This window comes from Ochotona curzoniae, unplaced genomic scaffold, assembly GCF_017591425.1.
Source record: "Ochotona curzoniae isolate NIBS_2020 unplaced genomic scaffold, NIBS_Ocur_1.0 scaffold_4505, whole genome shotgun sequence".
In the NCBI taxonomy this organism is placed as follows: domain Eukaryota; kingdom Metazoa; phylum Chordata; class Mammalia; order Lagomorpha; family Ochotonidae; genus Ochotona; species Ochotona curzoniae.
The window spans coordinates 2,864,442-2,887,095 of NW_024467118.1; the positions used below are offsets into that span (position 1 = coordinate 2,864,442).

Genomic DNA, 22,654 nt, shown 5'->3' on the forward strand with positions numbered 1-22,654 from the left:
CAGAGCAGCACGCCGTCCGTTCCTGAAAATTCTTCATCAACACTAAGCATCAAAGCTGCTGAAGGTGGGACGCAAAGCCAAGGTGTTCATCCCACACTAGGAGCCGCACTTCATTTAGCCCACTGGCTCACCTCCACCTTTAGCACCAAATCGCCGTGGAGCTCTCAACTGCTCTTATCAGGCAATGCAATGATTGCTTGGATTTGACCAGAATAAAGCTATATTCTGCTCCTGACATAGGCTCCTCTTATGCTAAACACTGGCTACTTCTGACATACTGCAGGAATCTGCACATCACCAAGACGAGTTAGCATTCAATAGCAACTTAAAGAGACCAACTTTGGGACAGCTGCTACAGCCTGTAGGGTTAAGCTGCTGCCTGTGATGCTGGCATCCCATATGGGCTCCACTTCTGATCCAGCTCCCTGCTAACGCACCTGGGAAAGCAGGAGAGGATGGTCCAAACCCTTGGGCCCCTGCACCCCTGTGGGAGATGGGAAGAAGCTCCTGGTTCCTGGCTTCAAACTGGCCCTTGCCCAGCTGAGATGGCCAATTGTAAGCAAGCCAGTGGATGGAAAGAAAGATCTCTCTTTTTCAGTTTCTCTGTGTCTTTCTTTCTCAATAACTCTATTTAAAACAAATAAGTCTTACAAAACAGAATAAAAATTCACTAACAAATGGCCGAAGTTATTAAGAGACAGGGGTGGGGAGAAGAGAAGTCAGCTGACCCTCTGGAAAAATCCTAGGTCTGAAATGCAGGTCCTCCACTGCAGGTTCCTAGAGCCCAGCCATACCAGGACCACACAGTGCAGGCCACCAAGACAGATGAACAGCTAAGGGGGTGACACCAGGCAGAACCATGCTGAGGATCCAAGGTCTCCTGCTGACAGGCTGGAAAGCCGCAGGTCATGAAAGAATGGAGGCAGCAGATGATGGCCCCATGCTTAGGCCCTAGGTGGGACACCCAGAGGAAGGCCCTGGCTTCCAACATCTAGGTTTTAGCTCTGGATCCTCGCTTCAGCTTAGCTCAGTCCTGACTATTGAGGCCATCTGGGGAGTGAGCCATGAATGGAAGACCTCACTCTAGCTCACTCACTATCTTCTCACTCTCCCATCATTCTTCTGAATAAATAAATCTTTTTTTAAACAGGAAGGAGGGCCCAGCATGATAGCCTAGTGGCTAAATCCTCGTCTTGCATCTGCAAGGATCCGATATTGGTCCTGTGTTTGTCCGGCTGCTCTACTTCCCATCCAGCTCCCTGCTTGTGGCCTGGGAAAGCAGTGGAGGGCAGCCCAAAACCTAGGGAGCATGCACCTACATGGCAAACCTGGAAGAAGTCCCTGGTTCCTGGCTTTGGATCAGTTCAGCTCTGGTCACTGTGGACACTTAAGGAGTGAACCAGCAGATGGAAGATTTTTCTCTCATATCTCCTTCTTTCTGTAAATCTGCCTTCCCAATAAAAATAAAATAAATCTTAAAAAAAAAAACAGGAAGGAAATGTTCTGACACATTTTATGAGACTGTAAGCCTAAAAGCACATTTTGGCATAATGTAAAAATAAACTAAAAACAATTCCAGTATAACAGTGCAAAACATAATGCCATGAATTATTTAGGAAAATTTACTACAAAGACCTTGTTCTAAAGAAGACAAAACATCTCTAAGGTAAAAATGTTGAATACTTAACAAAAAAAAAGATTTAAAAAGAAAGAATTACCATGCTCATGGATTAGAAGATGCAATACTATTAAAATGTCAGTTATTTTCAAATTGATAAACAGATATAATATAATTTCCATTATAATCCCACCAGGTCTTTGCAGAAATTGACAAGCAAATCCAAAATTTCTATGGAAACCCAATGACCTGACATGTAAAACAAAACAAAACAAAAAAGCCAACACTTGAAAAGGCATAAATTTTGAAGATTTACACATTCTGATTTCAAGAGTTAACAGGAATTTCGAGTGGTTAAGACAGTCTGGCACCTGCATGAGGTAGGTCAGAGAAACAGAGCGTGCCCGGAAGAAGACTCCCCCCATGAACCTGGCGGGGCTCAGGCTGCCTGGCCTGGGTCCAGGGGCCCGTCTGTGTGTGTGGGGGGTGCCTGGATCATGAGTCCCAGGGCTGGGGATCCGGTGGGACTCGGGTTGCCTGGCCCAGGCCCTGGGACCCACCTGTGAGTAAAAAAAGCATAGCTGTGGTTGCAGACCCTGATGCCCATGGAAAATATGGTAGCGCATTTGGGACCATCACAGAGGAAGGAGAACAGAGCAAATTAGACAACTCCCCCTGCAGAAAATGACAGCAAAAACCTGGGTGAGTGGAGACCTGTCAACCAGTGGGCACTGGGAGGACTGTGTCACCCTTGGATCAGCAAAATCAACAGCATTGCAGATCTATCCAAACCTCCTGGGCAGAACCCTCGGAACATGCACCATAGTGGGCCCTGGGCTGGTATCGGGTGGCCGTTCACCGTCCCTGGGTACTCCGACATTTGGGGGACTAGGTGTGGCTTCCCCCATTGTCTCGCCACTTCCCTCAGAGACAAGAAGAAATGGAGAATTAGGAGGCAATGATTTCACCCACTATTCCCTGATCCTTGATCCTTCCCACCCCGATCAACCCTGTAATTACCATCAAATAACATTTTTTAAATTAATTTTTTTTAAAAAAGAAGACTCCCCCCCTTACCCATGATGATAGCTCATCTGACTTCCCATGCAGATTCCAAACAAAACAACTCTTTCCAAGAAATAATATTCACACAGGAAACAAAAATGAACTTAGACCCTATTTCACATTATACAAGAAAAGTGAGTCAAGTGAGTCGTGGAGCTGGGACTGTAAGCTACAGCCGCGGAACTTTCAGGAAGTAAACACAAGAAAGTATCTTTGAAAAATAAACAGATTTTCTTGCACTGAGTTTTCTTCGGCAACTTACATAAAGTAAAAATGTGCTAAGGGAAATTCTCAAATGAGACTTCATCAAAATTTAAACCTTTCGTGCATCGAAACACACTACTAATAAGCTTAATAGACAAATCAATCCAGTGGAAAATAATTTTCTGATAAAGGACTAGTATTTCAAGTCCTTACTACACATGTATCCCACACTGCAACAGTAAGAAAGCCCACAAGCCATGCATTTAAACAGCAAGAAGCTTTGAAAAGATCCTTCGTTAAAGATCTATGACTGGCCATCAAGCTGACGAAACAAATGTTCATCAACAGTCACGAGAAAATGCAAATTAAAACCACATTCAGATTCTACCCAAGTCAGACTGCTCCAGATGAAAAATACTGATAGCAGTCGACATTGGCAAGAATGTGAAACAAACGGTGGAAAATAAAAGGAAACGATCATTTTGGAAAACCTCTTGGCAGTTTTGCGTAAAACTAAATTCACCCCACTCTATGAACCAACAATTCCAACTCTAATTATTTACCCAAAACAAATGAATCAGATGGCCACACAAAAAGGCTTCTTCGTGGCTTTTTAGAGCAGTCACACCCAGAGACCGCCCGGGAATCTCCCAGGATGCCCACGGATGCAGGGCTGGTGAGCGGGAATGGACAGACACTTCTCCGTGAGAGAGAGCAGAGCATCGAGGCCCAGCAACATGGCCGGGTGAACCTCCGAAGCGTCCTGCTGGAAAAATGCCATGCAAGACTGCAAACACTGTGGGGCTACACACACGTCCCAGGGGATTCCATTCCAGGGGATGTTTCAGAACACGCAAATGTCATCTAATCACATACAGTTTCAACCCACGCTGGCTTTCAACTGGAAACTTGTGGATGAGGGCAACAACATTCTATATTTTAGCAGGGGTTCAGGTTACCCAGGTGCACGCATTTCCCAAAACTCAGCAAGAGTCAAGTTGAAATTCATACATTTCATTGTGTCAGGACAGAGGTTGCAGGTGAACCTCTATATTGAGATATTCAGGTGGCAATCTACAGACCATCATAACTTACTATGAAACATGACAGATTTATGAGTGAACAGAGGACAGTAAGATATTGATTATAAAATGTGGGTCATGGATACAGGTATTTACCATATAACTCTTCCGACTAAACTGTATGCTAGCAAGTTTCAGGCTAAAATGATAGATGGACAAAGGGATTGAGAAAGAGAAGGTAGATGGATGGAAGGATAGAGGCAGGGAGGGAAGATGGGTGGATGGATGGGCGGGTGGATGTCTGCACAGGTGGACGGATGGGCAGGTGGATGTCTGCACAGGTGGACGGATGTATGGGTGGATAGAAAAGGAGAGAGGGATGGATCAGTGTGTGCGTGGGTGGATGGACAAGTGATGACAGATGAGGAATGGATGGATGAGTAAATGAGTGGATGAAAAAGGTATAAATGAACAAGCACTGGATGAATTTCTATGACCTTGTGAGCAGAAGGGCATGCTGGGAGCTGTGGGAGCCCAGGGGCCCCCAAGGGTGGGACATGCTGAGCAGTAGGCATCCTTAAACACAGGAAGTGAAGGCAAGAAAGTAAGATGCAGGCCTCAGGGTGCATGTGCTGGAGGACAGAGCCAGTGGCATACAGGGAGAGCAGCACGCTGAGTGCAGGGCACGGGCTGGGAGTGCAGAGGAGAGCTGAGAACGCAGCAGAGACCTGACCCCAGGCTGCAGCTCTTCCACTCACAGGGTGGCCACTTCACTAATCCCTGGTGCTGTTCCCTTACTACAGCCCCCACGCACTCCCCATTCTCCAAAGGACCATCGAGCGTGGCCCTATCCATGGTATTTCTCTTCTTCCTAAATGTAAGCTGCAGAATGGGGAAAGACACGCAGGCTCCAACAGCATGCCTGGTGCAGGCTGTGGAATGCGTGGAACCAATTGACGAGGAAGGAAAGGACAGGGGTAGGCAATCCTGTCACCCCCATCTCACCCTGGATGCCCCCACAAGTCACCATGGAGGGTGGGGATCCCTGGTCACCAAGCAGCCATGACTCCAAACCCTGGCATCCACACTGCTGTTTGTGGGGCTGTGTATCCACTGGTCCACCTTTCTGAGTTCCCAAGACTCAGCTTTTCTATCTGTAAAATGGATATAATTCTTGACAACACAAGGACGTATCTGGAATCCCGAGTAGGAACATTCCAAACAACCAGGCTCACGTGGCTGGGAGAACAGTTGGGAACAGTCAGTTGTTTTGTTTTGTTTTGTTTTGTTTTGTTTTGTTTTGTTTTGTTTTGTTTCCATTTTGCACATCTAGATTGTCCAGGAAGAAAGGGGCATTAGAAACCTTGAAGTAATTACCATTGTAATTTACCTAAACCGGGACTGCCTATGGTAACTCAATTTCCAGAATAAAATTATACCAGAGCCAAAGGAAACCATGTAGACTTCCTTCTCAGTACCAATTTGTCAAACTGAACTCTTGCTGGGGAATAGCAAACTCCCCCAGTGCAAACCACCCCCCTACACACACACACAAGTCCACCAAGCCCAGGGGTCTGGAAAATTTCATCCTTACCTTCCCAAAACTTCCTTTGCCGATGGCCCGCAGAATCTGGAAATGGTCAAAGTTGACTGCAACAGAGAAAAGGACACAGGTCAGATTCCCCCAGTCTCACGTCACCTTTGGACACAGACCACCCGTTTGGCCCAGCATCCTCACACTTGCCCTGGCAGTGACTCCACTGGGGCAACGGGGCTGAATCAGCAGTCCCACCCCAGCCCCCCACACACTCTGCCCATCTTGCACCTTCCATTCCTGCCACTTCAGCTTCCTTGCTCTCTGCCCACGTGTGCCTAACCTCCGCCTCCCTGCCTCCCACCCAAAGCCACAAACCCACAGCCATGTAACTCCTTGAGTTCCTTTATGCCCCAGCCTTGCCTCCTGGTGCCAACCCTGCACCCTGTGGCTTCTCTCTTCCATGGGCTCCACAAGCTCCGGCTGTACCTGCTCTCCATGGCATCATGGGCTCTGAGATGCAGCACTGCCTACCACACACTTTCCCTTGGGTATTTCAAAGCCACCTTGAAGTCAATAGGTTCACACCACAGCTCTGGTTCAGCGGTGTCACCATTGTGTCTGACCACACAAGCTCAAAGCCAGGCATGCAGCCTCTACCCTGCCTTTCCCACACCATTCCTGGCCCTTCACAGCTTGACCCATTTTGCCTCTTTGCCATGTCGCACTGCTGTCCACCGCAGGACCATCGCAGCCACCTAACCCCACCTGCTGCTCATGTCCTAGACCACTCCAGTAGCCTTTCAACATCCTCCTCTCCTGGCTCTCCCACCAGGGGTGGCAAGCAGAGTGACTGTCCTTGCCCCCAAGAGGACTCCTCTCCCCAGCCCCTCCACAGTTCTCAGTACGAACAGCTAAGTCTCCCCAGGCTGCCTCAGGTCCCACCAAACTACCCCACATCCACCCAGCGCAGACACACCGATCGACTCTGCACCGCAGTGATCCTTGCTCCCTGGGTCCAGCATAGTCTTCTCAGGGCCTCACACTGAGTCCCCTGCAGCTGGAGAAAGGTCTGGCCCAGCCCCAAGCCTCCACTGTCCAGTGTGCCATGGGTGGCACTGAGCTCTAAGTTCCCTAGTGTTAAGGGCCTTGCCAGCCCTCCGGCAGGAGGGATGAGGGGATGTACGACCCCCCCGGCAACCAGCACCATGCTCGGTACAGTCTTTAGTTGAGGAACATTCACGGAAGGAAGGGACAATGGATGTACCATGGTGATGGTGTCCCATAACACTCCTGCAGCAGGGCCAGGGAGGGGAATAAACAGGACATCGGAGCGGGGCTAAGTGCCAGGCACGTCCCATCGCTATGGAAAAGGCTGCGTTAACAAAGATGCACTGGACTGAGGAGCTCAATCCTGGGTGGAGCTCAGTGAGCACAACTGGTGCTCCATTGGTCATCCAATGCGTGATGGACGGTCCCTGGGAGGAGCTCGTGTCCCCGCCATGCCAATATCAGTGGCCAGCGGGTGACCATACACCTCAGGTGCTGAGAGCAGAAAGGCCGGGTTAACAGGTAACCAGGCCAAGCCTGGGTTCTGACCAAGACTGGTCCCTGTCTTCCAGGAAAGAGGCAAAATCCCTGAAGGTCAGGAAATCAATGAGCTTAATCTGCAGAGCCCCAGGGATGTGGTGCTGCCCCAAGAAGTGCAGGGACCCTGGGGTCCCACCATCTAGGCAGCCACAGCACCCGTCTCCCAGGCCACTCCCCTACTACGCTCTTACCTTCCACACCCAGCATGTGGGCTTGCTACCTGGTGATGCTACCCACCCGTGTGACCCCTCAATAACTCACATCCTCCCAGGGCTGCCTTCTGCAGGCTCCCAGGCAACGCTCAGCAGGGCCCCGCACCGAAGCTGGACCACCAGCCCTGTAGCCCTGGCTCCACTCCGCTGGCTGGTGCACTTGGGTCTTGCGGGGCCTCCCTTCCGTAGAATGACACCTGACATCCTGTTGGCCTTGGAGAGTGAACAGCAGACAACTCCCTCTCCTCTGCATGACCTAACTGCAGGCCTGGACAAGAACTGTCCACACCTATGTGTGGACACTCACCCTGGCCTTCCTCTGGATTCTGTCTCCAGGCAGCAAGCTTCCCCCCTGCCCAATGATGCCAAAAGTCAGGCTGGGCCATGCGGTGGGGCCTGTGGCCAGGGGGTCAGTCCGGCCGATTCTGGGCTCCTACACCTAGCCAGGGGAATGCGTGGCCACTGCTCTCCTGAGAGCATCGCTGGCCCCAGGTGTGTCCCCTCAGGAGGCAAAACCCCACCCCCTCTCCTTAGCTCCTCCCAGGGGCAGCTGTTCATCAACAGCTACTGCTGCTATTTAATAGTCACAGTGCTTGAGCAATTCCCATCCACCCGTGTCCCCTTCCCCATCTCTGGGGGTTCCTTGGCAGGGGGTCTCGCAGGAGGCACCTGCTAAAAGGCACCTGATGACAGTGACAGAGGCGTACTGCCTCGCTGAATCTCCCTGGGACCCAGGTTTTGAGCATACGGGCTGCTCCTGCCAGTGATGCAGTATCTCCCTGGGACCCAGTATGCCGTGCTTGATGTGACCATGCCTGAAACAGCTGGGACACGTGCATGGTCACACACCCAAACAGGAATGGCTTCGTCACAAAGAACACCAGCCCACATGCCTGCACAATCCTCATTCGTGAGAGGCCTTGGCTGAAAGGGCCTGAGCGCGGGTTTCCCGGGGCGACCATCCTGTCCCAGCTTGCCTGGGTCTCTCATAGCAGTATCTAGAGGGTCCTGCAGCCCTGACAGCCACCCAGAGCCCTCCTGGCAAAAGCGAGAACAGCAGGTGGCACAGTTGCCAGATTGTTAACCTGTTTCCCTCCATATGAAGCCACGGGCCCTGCTAGAGTGTGAGGTGAGTGATAGATGGTGAGCCGTGGAACTGACAAAGTGCTGTCTTTTTGAACAAACCCCAACCAGTGTCTATACATGTGAGGGAAAAAGCCTTGAAAATCAGCCAAAAAAGTCGCTGTGGGTGTTAGCCGCTGGTCAAAAGTGGAGCCAGGGCACACCAGCAGGGTGATCCCAAAAATAGGGTGTGTGCACCTGCCTGAGGCGCTGTTGGAATGATGCCTAAGGGCTGTGACTTCCTCACCCAACAAGGGGGTTATCAGGTCGTCCAACCTCAGTTCTCGGGGTTCTCGCTTCTTTCTTAATAAGGATGCCCCAGCCCTGTTGGGTCTCCATGTGGCCAGCTCCATGCAGGGAGTCTCCCCAGAGGCACATCAAACTGGAGTGGTCCTTCACTCCGCCCACTTCTTTCTGCTTTCAGTGTGAGCACCATGTCCGGAACCACAGCAGTCACCCATGTGTGGGAAGCAACAAACAGCAGCGGCAGCAGGATAAGCTGGCTACAGACGTCCTCACTTCCTACTGGGAGCTACTGGAGCCATGCCAGCAGCCACCCACCTCTGGATCTGCCAGCAAAAGACCCACCTGCTTAAAGACTCAGGTGAGCCACTGCCGAAGCCAGAGACACTCCTCCACACTCACAAAGCGAGGAAACACGGCCAGAGCTCAGGAGAAGCCAGCCTGGCTACCACTGCACCCAAGGGCAAGAGTCCTCAGAGGCACGGACACGGGAGCCAAGGAGGGTGGCCTGCACCTGAATTCTACCACTCGGCAGCCCAGTGGCCTGGGGGAAGCCACGTGGCCTTGTGGTGCTTTGGCCTAATGCTTAGGTGATGGGCTCAGCCAGGTACCTGCTACACAGGTAAATAGCAGGTACAAGACCACAGCTGCTGAGGACAGCAGCAGGCATGTGCTGGTGGCCATATGGGTGAGGGTTACTGTTCGGCAGGAGTGCCTTTCACTCACCTGTCACAAGGCTGCTCTGGCTAACCCCACTGACCACCCCCTGGAGTGACTCTGGAAGTGCCCCAGTGCCCATCCATCATGGCCAGAGCTGTCCCCTGGGAGCTCTGGCTGTTTCTCCCTGAAGCAGAAGCAGGCCAATGGGCTTGTATTCCCTGCACCACACTGTGTCTCGTGGACTGCCAGGTGCATACTCTGCATGAAAAATCAGGAGCAGTTCGTCCCCAGAGTCAAGCGTATCTACAAGACGGCTACCTGCTTCTGCAAACAGCCAACTTCCTGTCCAAAACCACATGTTGAAACCGCTATTCCTCAAGAAAGGGTGGCAAAGTCTCAGCCGTTTACTGTCCCCAGACAGCAAAGTCGGGAGTTCCCTCCTCCTTGGGCCATAGCTTGCACACACCTGGGCTGTGTGTGTGTGTGTGCATGTGTGTGCATGTGCACATGGCATGTTTTTAGTTTGGTGGGCCTGAGGTTTACCATGTTCTCAAGTGAGTCAATGGTTGCTGTTGGGAGATTTCACCCCCCACCCAGTTCTGCTTTCTGACACTTAGGATGTCAACTGTGGGAAGGCCAGCATTTCTGCCTGCTTTGTCCACCTAGAGCAGCCCCTGGAATACAGTGAGTGCTCAATAAATATTTGTGGGCTGAACAAATGAGTCTGCTGAGAATTAAAAAGGGAGAAGCCCAAGCAAGGCTGGCTGTACACATTAGCAGCGACAGTGGCTGCTACTGCCAGGGGGTCGGGGATGGTGAAGGAAGTGGTCAGCCCTTGACATCTCAGCCACCTCTGAGGGATGGGAGGAGACACGTGGGAGGAAGGTCGGGCAGCCAATGGACACCCTCTGGGGGTGGGAGGGGACATGCAGGAGGAGGGTCAGGTGGCTAAGAAGGGAATCTGTCAACTCCCCTCAACTTTATGCTCACACATGACAAGATTATGGTTGAGGTTATCCCTGCAAATAGACAAAAGTATTGAGAGTAAACAGGCGAGAAGAGGTCGATTATTCTGCCAAAAGCTAGAAGGTTGAAACACAAGAGTCTTATCCAATCAGACATAGAAATATGGAGTTTATTATCCACTCAAAAAGTGTCATTGCATGGGACAAAGCACCTACAATGAACAAAAGACACTAACTTCCACTGAAATATTCTATTGGGAAGCCAAGTCCCCAGAATATCCATTGAAATCCAGGAGGCTTGGAGGAAAGAAAAGGGTTTTGGAGGCCCTCAAAGCAAAGCTAGAGTCCAGCAGGAGAGGTAGTTGGGGAGCTGGCTTGGGAGACCAGCTTCACTGTGCAGAAAACTGCCAGGGTGTCAGAGTGAAGGTAACTGCTTAAACCACAGCCAAATGCCAGCACGGAAGGCCTCAGGTAGCAGCTTCCTCTTCCCTGGCCTGCAACTCGGGGACACAGCAGGAAACCCATCCAGTACCCACCAACTCCTGAGCCATTCCAGGGCTGGCACCCGCAGCTCCCCACCAGGGCAGTTGATGCACTGAACCATGCGTGCCTGCGTGTGTGCTGTACCCCTAGTACTGAACTCCCTCTGCCCCATTCTCAGATCTGTCTTAGAGTGCACAGCCCCACCTGTGCATGCACTGCTCTCCCCTCATGTTGGGTTCCTCTGGGACACACAGCTCATTCCCATTCCTATTCCCATTCAGAGATGAGATGCAGCCAGAGAAAGGCTCCACTCTTGGCCAGCGTCCGCTCCTGCTGGCCTGGGCCAGTGCTGGGCCAAGTGACCCGTGCTGACTTTTCCTGCACCCTGCCTGGCATGGGGTGAGCAACCAGGCTATGAGCCCTTCATTCAGCCTGATTAAAAACTTTTGTTTTCTAGCTGATCAGTATGCCTCAGAAAGCTCCCCAGACCTTTTCTTCCCCTGTCTCGCTCTACACTCTTATCAGCAAAAACACTTTCTCTGTGAGCACCCAGGCAAGGCCACGTGCCTAGTGTGTAAAAACATGAGGCAGCCATGACCTCAAGGTATGAACTAATTGGGATGCCGGAGGCAATGTGGAATCCAGGATAAGAAAATCATCAAAGTGGTGACTCGGCAGGAGGATGAGCAGCTGCTATCAGTTCCTTGAAAGTAAACACTGTCTGGGACCTAAGGCACCGGTTCATCCTGAGAGGCTGTCAGCAAGTCCTCATCTCCCACCTCTGGAGGCTGCCAGTCCAAAGTCCAGGTGGCAGTGGCTTCTGTGGCCCCTGGCCTTGTGGCTGGATGCAGTCCTGGGCACTCCGTGGTCTGCAGCTGCATCACTCTGCCCTGTGCTCCTGCCTCTATCTTCCCGCTGTGGGCCTGCTCTGCTGACTCTGCTGACTCCTCCTACAGGGGACACTATGACTTCATGGTGAGAATTCCCAGCTAATTTCATCATAAAGACACCCGCCCACCCACCCTTTACAGATGAGGCCACATTCTGAAGGCCCAGAGGAGACACTAAGTAAATGACCATGGGATGGATGGGCATGTGACCAAAGGAATGAACCCACATTTGTAAATGCACATGTGTGTACACCTGCGTCAGTCATGAGCTGTAGCAACAGAAAGAAACTGTCGCAAGAAAATATTGACACTGAGCTCTCCGTTCAGCAGAGGGGTGACTTGTAGACCCAGCCTGTGCTGTGTGACTCAGGACAAAGCACGTGGACGGGAAGTGATGGGACCAGGTCACCTGTTGGATCCCAAGATCCAGAGAGAAGCTGTGCTGCTGTCCACGCCACAGCCACTTCCAGCAGAAACCACAGTCCCAGTTCCCTGATTACCTATCCGCCTCTGGCTCACCTAATGCTTGGGCTGAGGTAAGGACCCCTTGGGTACTGGTTTTGCTGAAACATCTTAGCCAGGACGCAGAGAGCAAGCTCGGGCAAACAAGGGTCTCAAACCCATACTGTGATACAGATGATGTCTTTTGCATTCATCTTATTAATATCTTCCATTAACTGCCAAATGTCCAAATGTCTAGGACTCATGTTAGGGTGTGGGTAAAATGCTATTGTTGGGCAGTGTGAGGTTCCTTTGTGTAGAGAAAACTGCTACTCTGCTAGGCCTGGAGGCGCCTGGACTTTGGGAGGATTCTGCTTTAGTGATAAATCTGTTCTTTGCTGTCCTGCAACTTTGTGAACCCAGGTGCAGGGGGGCAAGGGCACAATTCTTCCTTGATCCCAGGAACAGGAGGAAGATAAGGGTGTGAGAATGGGATGAGCCATACAGATAATGGGTATGGGAACAGAACAGGCTGCCTGTTCCTGAAGGCCATAAAAATTAACATGTCTGAAGTTGCTATTTTGATGTATTTCCCAGCGCAAAAGGGCCTATATATGTTTCTGTCTTGGGCTCGTTCGGGGTCCGACCACCCCGCTTGGCTGGTCTGCGTGCTCCAAGTGCAGTCTGACCCCAGCATGCTGGCACAATAAACTCTGTTTGCATTACCAGCGAGACACTCTGTCATTCTCTGGGGGCTGACTAGCTCGCACCCTGACATCCAGGGGCTTTAGCCCGGACTCTAACACCATGTCCTTTGCACGCATGTTGAGCACTAACCATATCCAATGTTTAACTACTATGTTCTAGGGCCCCATGGTTGGTGGTGAGATGGCCTGGACTCCCGAGTGCAGGTGCAGAGGACAGCTTGGGGCTGGGCTGAGTGCTGGCCTTGTCATTCTGGGGGTGGAGTATTTCCCCACCCACTGACTCTCCACTCAGCGGTAGCATGCCACCTGATTTAGCCAAGCTGAAACATGAGTAAGCGCTTGTGTACATTTGCTTCTCTTTGTGTCCATCTCAGCTAAAGGAAGCTGCTCCGACAGGTGTGTGACAGCTCCCCTGGCCTCCACACTGCACACACTTTGGTAGAATCAGGGCATGAGAGAACCTCTTTCTAGAGTAAAGGTGGGAGGCTTATCCCAGGTCCTTGATTCTTCCCTGTAAAGCTGTGAAAATTCGGGGAGATCAAGCAAGGAAACAGCCCAACACTGACCAAGAGACAGTCCCAGGCAGCCAGGGTAGGGCTGCTGGCGACACAGACAAAAGTGAATGAAAAAAACAATGGAGGGTGGTGAGCAGGCCGAGGAGGGGGATGGGTGCTGGGGGCTGCTATGCAGATGACAGTGATGCCAATGGCCATGAGAGTGATGGTGACGATGATGGTTATAATGCAGACAATAGTTATGATGATAGTTGCTATGACCATGATGCTGATGGTTGCTATGGAGACAATGGTGATGATGACAGCTGCTATGGATTGAACTGTGTCCCTTCAAAATTTATGTGTGGAATCCTAACTCCCAGTACCTTGGAATAACAGTATTTGGAGATGGGGTGTGAAAGAGACAATTAAAGTAAAACAGCCCGTAATGATAGGACTCTTGGTGCCCTTAGAAGAATAGCATATGAAAGCACACACACATAGAAGAGTGTCCGTGTAAGGACATGAGAAGACAACAGCTTGTGACCGTGTAAGGACATGAGGAGACAGCTGCCCACAAGCTCAGCAGAGAAGTCATGGAGAGAACCATTTCTGCCAACAGAAGGAGAGCCGCCATCAGGAAGGCTGGATCCAGCTAGGGAGGAAGGAAAGCAAGGGCCAACAGGCTTTGGTTCACAGCATGAGAGGTCCAAGAGTCTGGCCCATAGCCCGTCGTGTTTGAACAACATACAGTGACACAGGAGAGAAGGAGTCAGACTCTGGGCTCAATGACCAGCAGTGAGGTGAGACACACACCTAGTCCAGGCACTACATGGAGCCAAGGCCAGGATGGCAGACTCAAGACGACACCAGCACCTGGAAGCAGCCAAGGAGGGAAAGTCAAAGGAACAAAGTGCACTTGGAGAAGCTGGAGAGAGTCAAGGGCCATCAGAACACTCAAGGGAAAGACTGTGTCCACAGAGTCCCAAACATAGGCAGCATGGCAGCCCTACCTAACAGGAGCCAGGACCTGCATGCAGTATGCTCTCCAGGCACCAGTAAATGGATGCGTCAGTGCATGGATGAATGGATGGATGGATGGATGGATGGATGGATGGATGGATGGATGGATGAATGGATGGATGGATGGATGGATGGGTGGAGGGAGGGAGGGAGGGAGGGAGGGAGGGAGGGAGGGAGGGAAGGATGGGTGGCTGGCTGGCTGGCTGGCTGGCTGGCTGGCTGGCTGGATAAGTGAATGTGGGTGGGCACAATGAACACACAGCCAATCTTCTACAGTGCTCTTCCTTCTCAGCCATTCTCCAGTGGGTGTGGTATCTGCATGGTCAGCCTGGTTTGTGTGTCCCTCAGTCCTTCCGGTCCCCAGAGGTAGCTCACTATCACATGATGCCCAGGGCACACTGCCTGAATAGGATGCCTGTCCCTTGCCCATCACTGGGTGCAGCAATCGCCTTAGTTCTTATGGAAAGACCAAGCCCAAATTCTGCTGGGAGGCAGGCCTGACTCCAGCCCAGGACCCCTTTCCTCCCATGACCACTCCAAGCTTTGTTTCCATGTCTGAGAAATGAGAGCAGTAAGATCAATCACTGTAAGAATTGCAGGTGCTTCACCGTTAACAGGTAGCCTCACTCTGGCAAATCAAACTGGCTCAGAAAGTCAGACCGGCAGTGTGCTGTGTGCCCCCGTCTAGTTGCTGCTGTAACTGCTCTGACTGCTGGTTGCTGTCACTCAGCTGGTGACTGTGCACATGGAATCGGAGCCAGCTCTTCCCTTTTCTAGTGTTATGACTGGCTTCCTTGTTTTGTAAGTCTCAAGCTGGGGCAGCCCAGGACAAAGCTCTTCTGGCAGACAGCAGCCGCTTGGATGCAATTCTGTTCCTAACACACAGGAAACCACCACATTCTCATGACCCAATATATTGATCTCCAAACACTGCATTCGTTCCTTCAGCAAGCGCCCATTTGCACTTGAGTTCCAGATATCTAGATGTGGGGATTATAAAATGATTGGGTAATGGAATAGGGGCATGTGGAGGAGAAAATAGTTATTAAAACATTAAGGAAATACGGAATGGATGAACAAACCACAGCAACTGTGGTCCCTCTAGTTACCACATTAGCTTTGGAACGTAGCAATGTGCCCTGTGAGGTTTGGCTCCTCCATGTGTCACACCATGCCCTCCCCATGTTCACAGCTGAGTGTGTCCCTTCAGGATGGAAACTCGTCTCGCTTAATTTGTTGTAAAAACAAGATGCTTCCTAACAAAACCTTCCAGTCACAACACAAATTGTTGAGCATACGCTTGAATCTTGTCAAGCAGATAAACCTTGAGAGGTCTGGGGGGTGGGGGAAATGACAATATTTCAGAGACAGAAAATGAAAAAGGGCAAAGGCATTTGGCCTAACAGTAAGACACCCCCTGTCAGAGTGCCTGGACTCAATTCCCGATTCTGGCTCCTAACCTAACTTACACCAGGAGACCTGCATGGAGTTCTTCCTCCCAGCTCTAGCCCAGCACGGCCTAGCCACAGCATGTGTTTGGGAAATGGACGGAAAATAGCGCATGCTCTCTCGCGCTCTCTCTCTTGCCCTTCCTGGCTCTCAAATAATTAAAAAGTAATTCAAAAAAAATTAGTCAAGTGAAAGTTTTCTGGAATTCTTGTACCTCCCCTGCAGATGGCACTCCCAAACACCCATCTTTAGAAACTCGCCAGTACCCAAATGCTTCCTCTTGCCCCTATAAAGAGGTGGCAGATGCTATTGCCTGGCATTAATCTACTTCTGATACCCCAACAGTCAGATGTGCAATTGCTCCTCTCTGGAACCTGGAAAGAACTTCACTCATGAGATCAAGCAGAGAAGGTGCTGTGGAAACAGTACCAAAAGACAATATATCACACAGACAGGTGTGCAGTGCATCCCTGGTAATGAAATCTCAAGACAGGTGGGAGTGGGGGTGCGGAATTTGAAAAATAAACCATCTACTGAAGTGGGGATAGGATGTTAGAAAGACCAAGAAATAATGAGCCATGGAGCTAAAAACACAATGCACAGGCCCCTGTGACCTTTGGTTAAATGTTCATAAAATTTACTCGAGCTGTCTGTGAACAAGTGCCTCTGTTAGACACTGGCTGGGTGTCTGGGAAAGGGCAGTGGCGAGGCAGACCAAGTCCTCAGTCCACCATGGAACCTACCTCCCACCCAGGCAGACAGAGTTGAAGCAGACAAGTGAAGACACAGCTGTAAGCGGCCAGCCGAGCCACGGGGAATCAGGGCATCAAGACAGATAACTCCACAGGTGGCCAGGCAGGCCTCCCAGGCCACAGGGCTCTTGAAACAAGACCTGCAGGGAGATGAGGCCCTCACTTATGAAGAAGTAAAGTCAGCCTCAGCACAGGCGATGGAGTGGGCCAAGGCCTGGGGCAGTGGTGGACCTGGCATGTGGGAAGACTTGACACTCTCATTGTGCCAAGATGCCCATGACTCCCAGCGGCTACTATGAATAACTACATGCTAACAAACACAACCTGTTTTAAGAGATCACGTAATTAAAAGTTCTCCCAAAAAAGGAAAGGACAGGGGTCCTTCATGGCTGAATTCCACCAAATCATTTTTATTTAGATTTATTTTTTATTGCAAAGTCAGATATACAGAGAGGAGGAGAGACAGAGGGGAAGATCCTTCACCCGATGATTCACTCCCCATGACCGCAATGGCTAGTACTGTGCCGATCCAAAGCCAGGAGCCCGGAGCCTGGAGCCCGGAACCTCCTCCCGGTCTCCCACGTGGGTGCAGGGTCCCAAGGCTTTGGGCCCTCCTCGACTGCTTTCCCAGGACACAAGCAGGGAGCTGGATGGGAAGTGGGGCTGCTGGGATAAGAACTGGTGTCCATATGGGATCCTGATGTGTTCAAGATGAGGACTTTAGCTGTTAGGCCATCACACCAGGCCCCCAAACCATTTTTTGGTAAAGAAAAAAGAGAGAGAGAGAGAGAACACCTGAAAGCAATGGAACACTTTCACAGTCACTTTAAAGGCCAGGATGACGCTGGCACCAAAGCCAGGTGAGGACCGTTCAAGGCCAGCTACCTGAGGAAAGCAAACCTGAGCATATCCTCAACACGGTAGCAGCAAGCCAATGGCACATTACGAGGATCACACAGCACAATCAGGTGGGATGTATCCCCAGAGTTCAAAGAGGTTCAATCTAAGGAAACCCGCAAAGCCAATACTCCACATCATGAAAACAAAGGTAAAAACCGGCATACAAGCATGTCACAAATCCAACATCCTTCCATTATCAGCACCCTGCTAACGAGGAGGCTCAGCCTAGTGAAACCATAGATGATAAACCCACAGCTGACGTCAGAGTCAATGGTGAAAAGCTGTATTCTCCTCTAAAAGCATGGCCAAGGCAAGCACTCCCATTCTCATACTGGAAGTCCTCACCTGAAGAGTTAGGCAGGAGGAAGAAATAAGATCATCTGAACTGAAAAGAAAGGAGGTAGCCCATCTCTGTTTGGCATCCAAAAGGGCAGCTTAATTCACTATGCCCCAATGCCCACTCTGCTTTTCAAATTATGCATAAGTAAAACTATTTTTAAAGGATTTGCAGAAAATGACTAACATGCGTACGAAAGCATGTTCAACATCACTGACCAAGGAAACAGAAAATTGCTGTGAGTTATCCCCTTATGCCTTTAGGAAAGCTCGTCTCAGAGCAGCTGACAGCATTACATGTTGGCAGGGATGTGGGGAGACATCATCTGCGGAGGTGATGTTACTCTGTCCAGGACAGTGTAGAACCATGGGAAAGCTCCCCAAAAACCACAATGAGAACTTCTGCTCCAGCAATTCCACCAAGCATAAATCCAAAGGAAATGACATCAGAACGTCGAGGTGCTTCTGCATCTCCCTGTCCCCTGTGGCAGCATTCACGAGAGCCAGGATGTGACATCAACCCATGTGTCTACAGACAGATCAATGGCTCAAGAAAACGTGCTATTAGGGCTCAGCGCGGTAGCCTCGTAGCTAAAGTCCTTACCTTGCCTGTGCAGGGATCCAATATGGGCCCCAGGTAGTGTCCCGCCAAGCCCACTTCCCATCCAGCTCCCTGCTTGTGGCCTGGGAAAGCAGTCGAGGAGGGCCCAAAATCCTTGAGACCCTGCACCTATGTGGGAGACCTGGAGGAGGTTCCTGGCTCCTGGCCTTAAGATCAGCTCAGCTCCTGCTGTTGTGGCCACTTGGGGAGTGAATCAACAGATGGAAGATCTTCCTCTCTGTCTCTCCTCTTCTTTATATATCTGACTTTCCAATAAAAATAAATAAAACTTAAAAAAAAAACAAGAAAGAAAATATGTTCCAGACACATGATGGAATATTATCCAACTTCAAATAACACAATCCTACCCTTTGCAATAACATGGGAGAGCTTGAAGGACACTGGTTAACTGAAGAAAGACAAATGATGCATGCTCGTGTCCCTACATAGAACCCAAAATGTTAGAGAAGCAGAATAGAAAGAATGGTGGTTCCCAGGGATACTGGGAGGAAGGAAGTGAGAGACCCAACATTTTAGACAGGGGTCAGTTCAGGACACCCACTGTACACAAGGATAGTTTTAGTCACAGTGGATTATAAACTTAAACCTTGCTGAGTGTAAACATTAAGTATTCTAATCACCAATACATAAGTGAGGTGACAGAAATATTAATTTAACTATTCTTCAATGCATACCCTATATGCTACTCCCCATACATACATATTAATTAAAAATAAAACACAATGTAATATACAACAAAAATATTACTTAAAAATTCAGAAGCCCTTTTGCATAGGGAGCCTGTGCAGCCAGCTATCCCAGCCACACACCCACAGTGCAGACAGCAAGGTGTGTATGTGTTTGTCCACGCCGGCACGTGTGCAAGGTGTCAAACATCTGAGCGAGCCTGCAGAATGAGCAGCGTTCAACAGCTGATCAGTGTCCAGTCAGAAGCCGTTTCACCCTCGTGGGGGCACAGCCACCCTCTCCAGCCTGACCTCCTGCTTAGTCGAACAGGAAGCAGGCAGCAGAGAGCTGGGATCAGCAGGAATCCTGCTGTGTCTCAGGTGAGATGTGCATCCTCAGAAACCCAGAGTCTGTTCTCACGCGAGGACAGAAGCTAATTAATTCATTTTTAACCCCATCTACATCTGTGCTCGTGCGGTTGTTTCTGGTTCAGAAGTGTCTCCACCTTTATCTGACTTTCATGGCAGCCCTGGGAGGGCAACAGAGCAGAGGTGCTTGTCCTGGGTTGTGGGAAAGGCCGAGTGACCTGACCCAGTCACCAGGCCAGCTCTGATGACATGGTCAGTGACTGTTCTTTGGGGACACTCTCCCTGGGTTCAGGCCAGGAGTCGCTGTGGTCCTGTCAGCACAGGGCTGCTTCCTCTGTACTGTACGGATCTGAGAAGTGGACACCTGCAGGAATGCGCTCCTCTGGTGGCCCAGGACAAGCCCAGAACCACACGAGGACTTTAAAGCCACACAGCGCGTCTCTGCTCCATCTCCTCGTTCTTCCCCGTGCTGGCTCACTTCTTCACTCACACTGCCCCGTTATGCTTCAAGTGCCTTTGACTCCAATGCCTGCAGGCCTAGGGGAAGAGAGCTCTTCCAGCTCACATGTATGTATCTTCTGCATGAATTCTGAGCCTTCTTACGGTGGGCCCGTCTGGGAAGCAAAGTCACAGAGGGATTGGAAATGGGGTTGGAGCCAATTACCTGCGCAAATCATCAACGTGAGACTTTGGGGCCCTGGAAGAGTCCCAGGGCAGGGATATGGGGGGTCTCCCATCTACAGGGTCATGATCACAGTTGGACAGTGAACAAACACACTGAAGTCAGCTCAAAATGCGGCTGACACCCAGAGAGGACTGCCCGAATCTCTCGGCTTCCCACCAGACGAAGTCAACATTGCACGGGTGCCTCTGTAAACAGATGCCTGAGCCAGGGTGTCGCCAATGACTCCTCTGCAGCCAAGGCCTTGCCAAGCTGTCTGCCCAGTCATTCTGTCTCTGGTTTGTTCATTCTGTGGAGTTGGAGGTGCAGATAGAGGCTGAGGCTGCCAAGTGTTCACAAAGGACACGCTCCCATCTGTGACAGACAGCATGCCACCGCTGGGTGGAACAGCAAGCCCGCCCTGCTCCCAATTAGAGGCACTGCCCGTCTTGCTGAGCAGTGCCCAGTGGCTGGGAGGCACAGTGTGCCCCTGGGGAAATGAGTTTCGTGGAGGCAGCATCCCTCTTCTTATTGCAGGACAGGAGGGAATTGGTACGAGAGATCTGAGCTGAACAAAAGCATCTTCTGTATCTTCTTGAGACTCCTTTCAAAAGAAAATCTGGCATTTAATAAGAGCACTCCAGAGGAAAAGTGTCAGAAAGACCTAATTTGTTCGCTCGGCACATATTTACTGAGAGCCTTGCGTTTGTCAAAGTCAGTGCCCTGCACTGCAGACACCGAAAAAATGAGATAGACAGCAGCCCTGGCTGCGGCAGCCCAATGCCGCCCTGGAAGACCAACACCATCCAGAACAGCATCTGTCATGTGCATCAGAGGAGCTGAGGGGCTGCAAGGAGCTGCAGCAGGATGCTCGAGGGAGGGAACTGTCAACAGAGATCAGAGGAGCAAGCAGTGTCCCAGCAAAAGACAGGAAGAGGGGGCTGGGGAGAGCAGAAGAGATACAAGCAAAAGGAGCAGCCAATGCAGACACTGAGCTGGGCAGTAGGTGCCAGGCTCAAAGGACACTGGTCCCTGGAGGGCAGGTACAGGCACGCCATGCTAGACCTGGAGGCTTTGATCAAGAACCGATGTCTTAATCTCAGGGACAGCTGGGGACCCTGCAGGGTACTGAGCAGGTAGTGGGGAGCACAGTGTGTGTGTGTGTGTACACATGTGTGTTAAAGAAATGGGTCATAAACTGGTTTAATCATTAACAACTGACTCCCTAGTCAGTATAACTAGATTGCATTGTGTTAACAAGTGGTCCCAAAATCCTACTGGCTAACATAAGAATCACATATTTTTCATTCACAAATACTCAAAGAGTTTGCTAAGCTCCTTTGGTCTATTCTGATTGAGCCATTTCAACAATCCACTGTGAACTAGGGGGAGAGGGTTTAGAAATAACTGATACATATTACTCACAAGGAGGCCAGCAGAGCAGGGAAAAGACCTGGGCAGATCAGATACAAAGTGGGGGCCACTTCCTGCTTCCCACACAGCCATCTCCTTCCTCCCCACTTCCTGCTTCCTACACAGCCACCTTCTTCCCCACTTCCTGCTTCCTACACAGCCATCATCTCCCCTTCCTGCTTCCTACACAGCCATCATCTCCCCTTCCTGCTTCCTACACAGCCATCATCTCCACTTCCTGCTTCCTACACAGCCACCTTCTTCCCCACTTCCTGCTTCCTACACAGCCATCATCTCCCCTTCCTGCTTCCTACACAGCCACCTTCTTCCCCACTTCCTGCTTCCTACACAGCCACCTTCTTCACTTCCTGCTTCCTACACAGCCACCTTCTTCACTTCCTGGTTCCTACACAGCCACCTTCTTCCCTACTTCCTGCTTCCTACACAGTCACCTTCTTCTCCACTTCCTGCTTCCTACACAGCCACCATCTTCTCCACTTCCTTCTTCCTGCTTCCTACACAGCCACCTTCTTCCCCACTTCCTGCTTCCTACACAGCCATCATCTCCCCTTCCTGCTTCCTACACAGCCAACTTCTCCACTTCCTGCTTCCTACACAGCCATCATCTCCCCTTCCTGCTTCCTACACAGCCAACTTCTCCACTTCCTGGTTCCTACACAGCCATCATCTCCCCTTCCTGCTTCCTACCAGCCACCTTCTTCCCCACTTCCTGCTTCCTACACAGCCACCTTCTTCCCCACTTCCTGCTTCCTACACAGCCAACTTCTTCACTTCCTGCTTCCTACACAGCCACCTTTTTCTCCACTTCCTGCTTCCTACACAGCCACCTTCTTCCCCACTTCCTGCTTCCTACACAGCCATCATCTCCCCTTCCTGCTTCCTACACAGCCAACTTCTCCACTTCCTGCTTCCTACACAGCCATCATCTCCACTTCCTGCTTCCTACACAGCCACATTCTTCCCCACTTCCTGCTTCCTACACAGACATCTTCTTCCCCACTTCCTGCTTCCTACACAGCCATCATTTCCACTTCCTGCTTCCTACACAGCCACCTTCTTCTCCACTTCCTGCTTCCTGCTTCCTACACAGCCACCTTCTTCCCCACTTCCTGCTTCCTACACAGCCATCATCTCCCCTTCCTGCTTCCTACACAGCCAACTTCTCCACTTCCTGCTTCCTACACAGCCACCTT

General features: G+C 50.8%; 1 protein-coding gene across 2 annotated transcripts in view; it reads right to left on the reverse strand.

Moving 5' to 3' along the window:
* STK32B (serine/threonine kinase 32B) overlaps nucleotides 1-22,654 on the reverse strand; it is a 206,013-nt gene that overhangs the window by 146,356 nt on the left and 37,003 nt on the right. For both annotated transcript variants that reach the window (XM_040966057.1, XM_040966058.1), the window contains exon 2: nucleotides 5,504-5,559. In XM_040966057.1, the coding sequence (XP_040821991.1) occupies nucleotides 5,504-5,559 (56 nt within the window). The remainder of the gene's footprint in view (nucleotides 1-5,503; nucleotides 5,560-22,654) is intronic.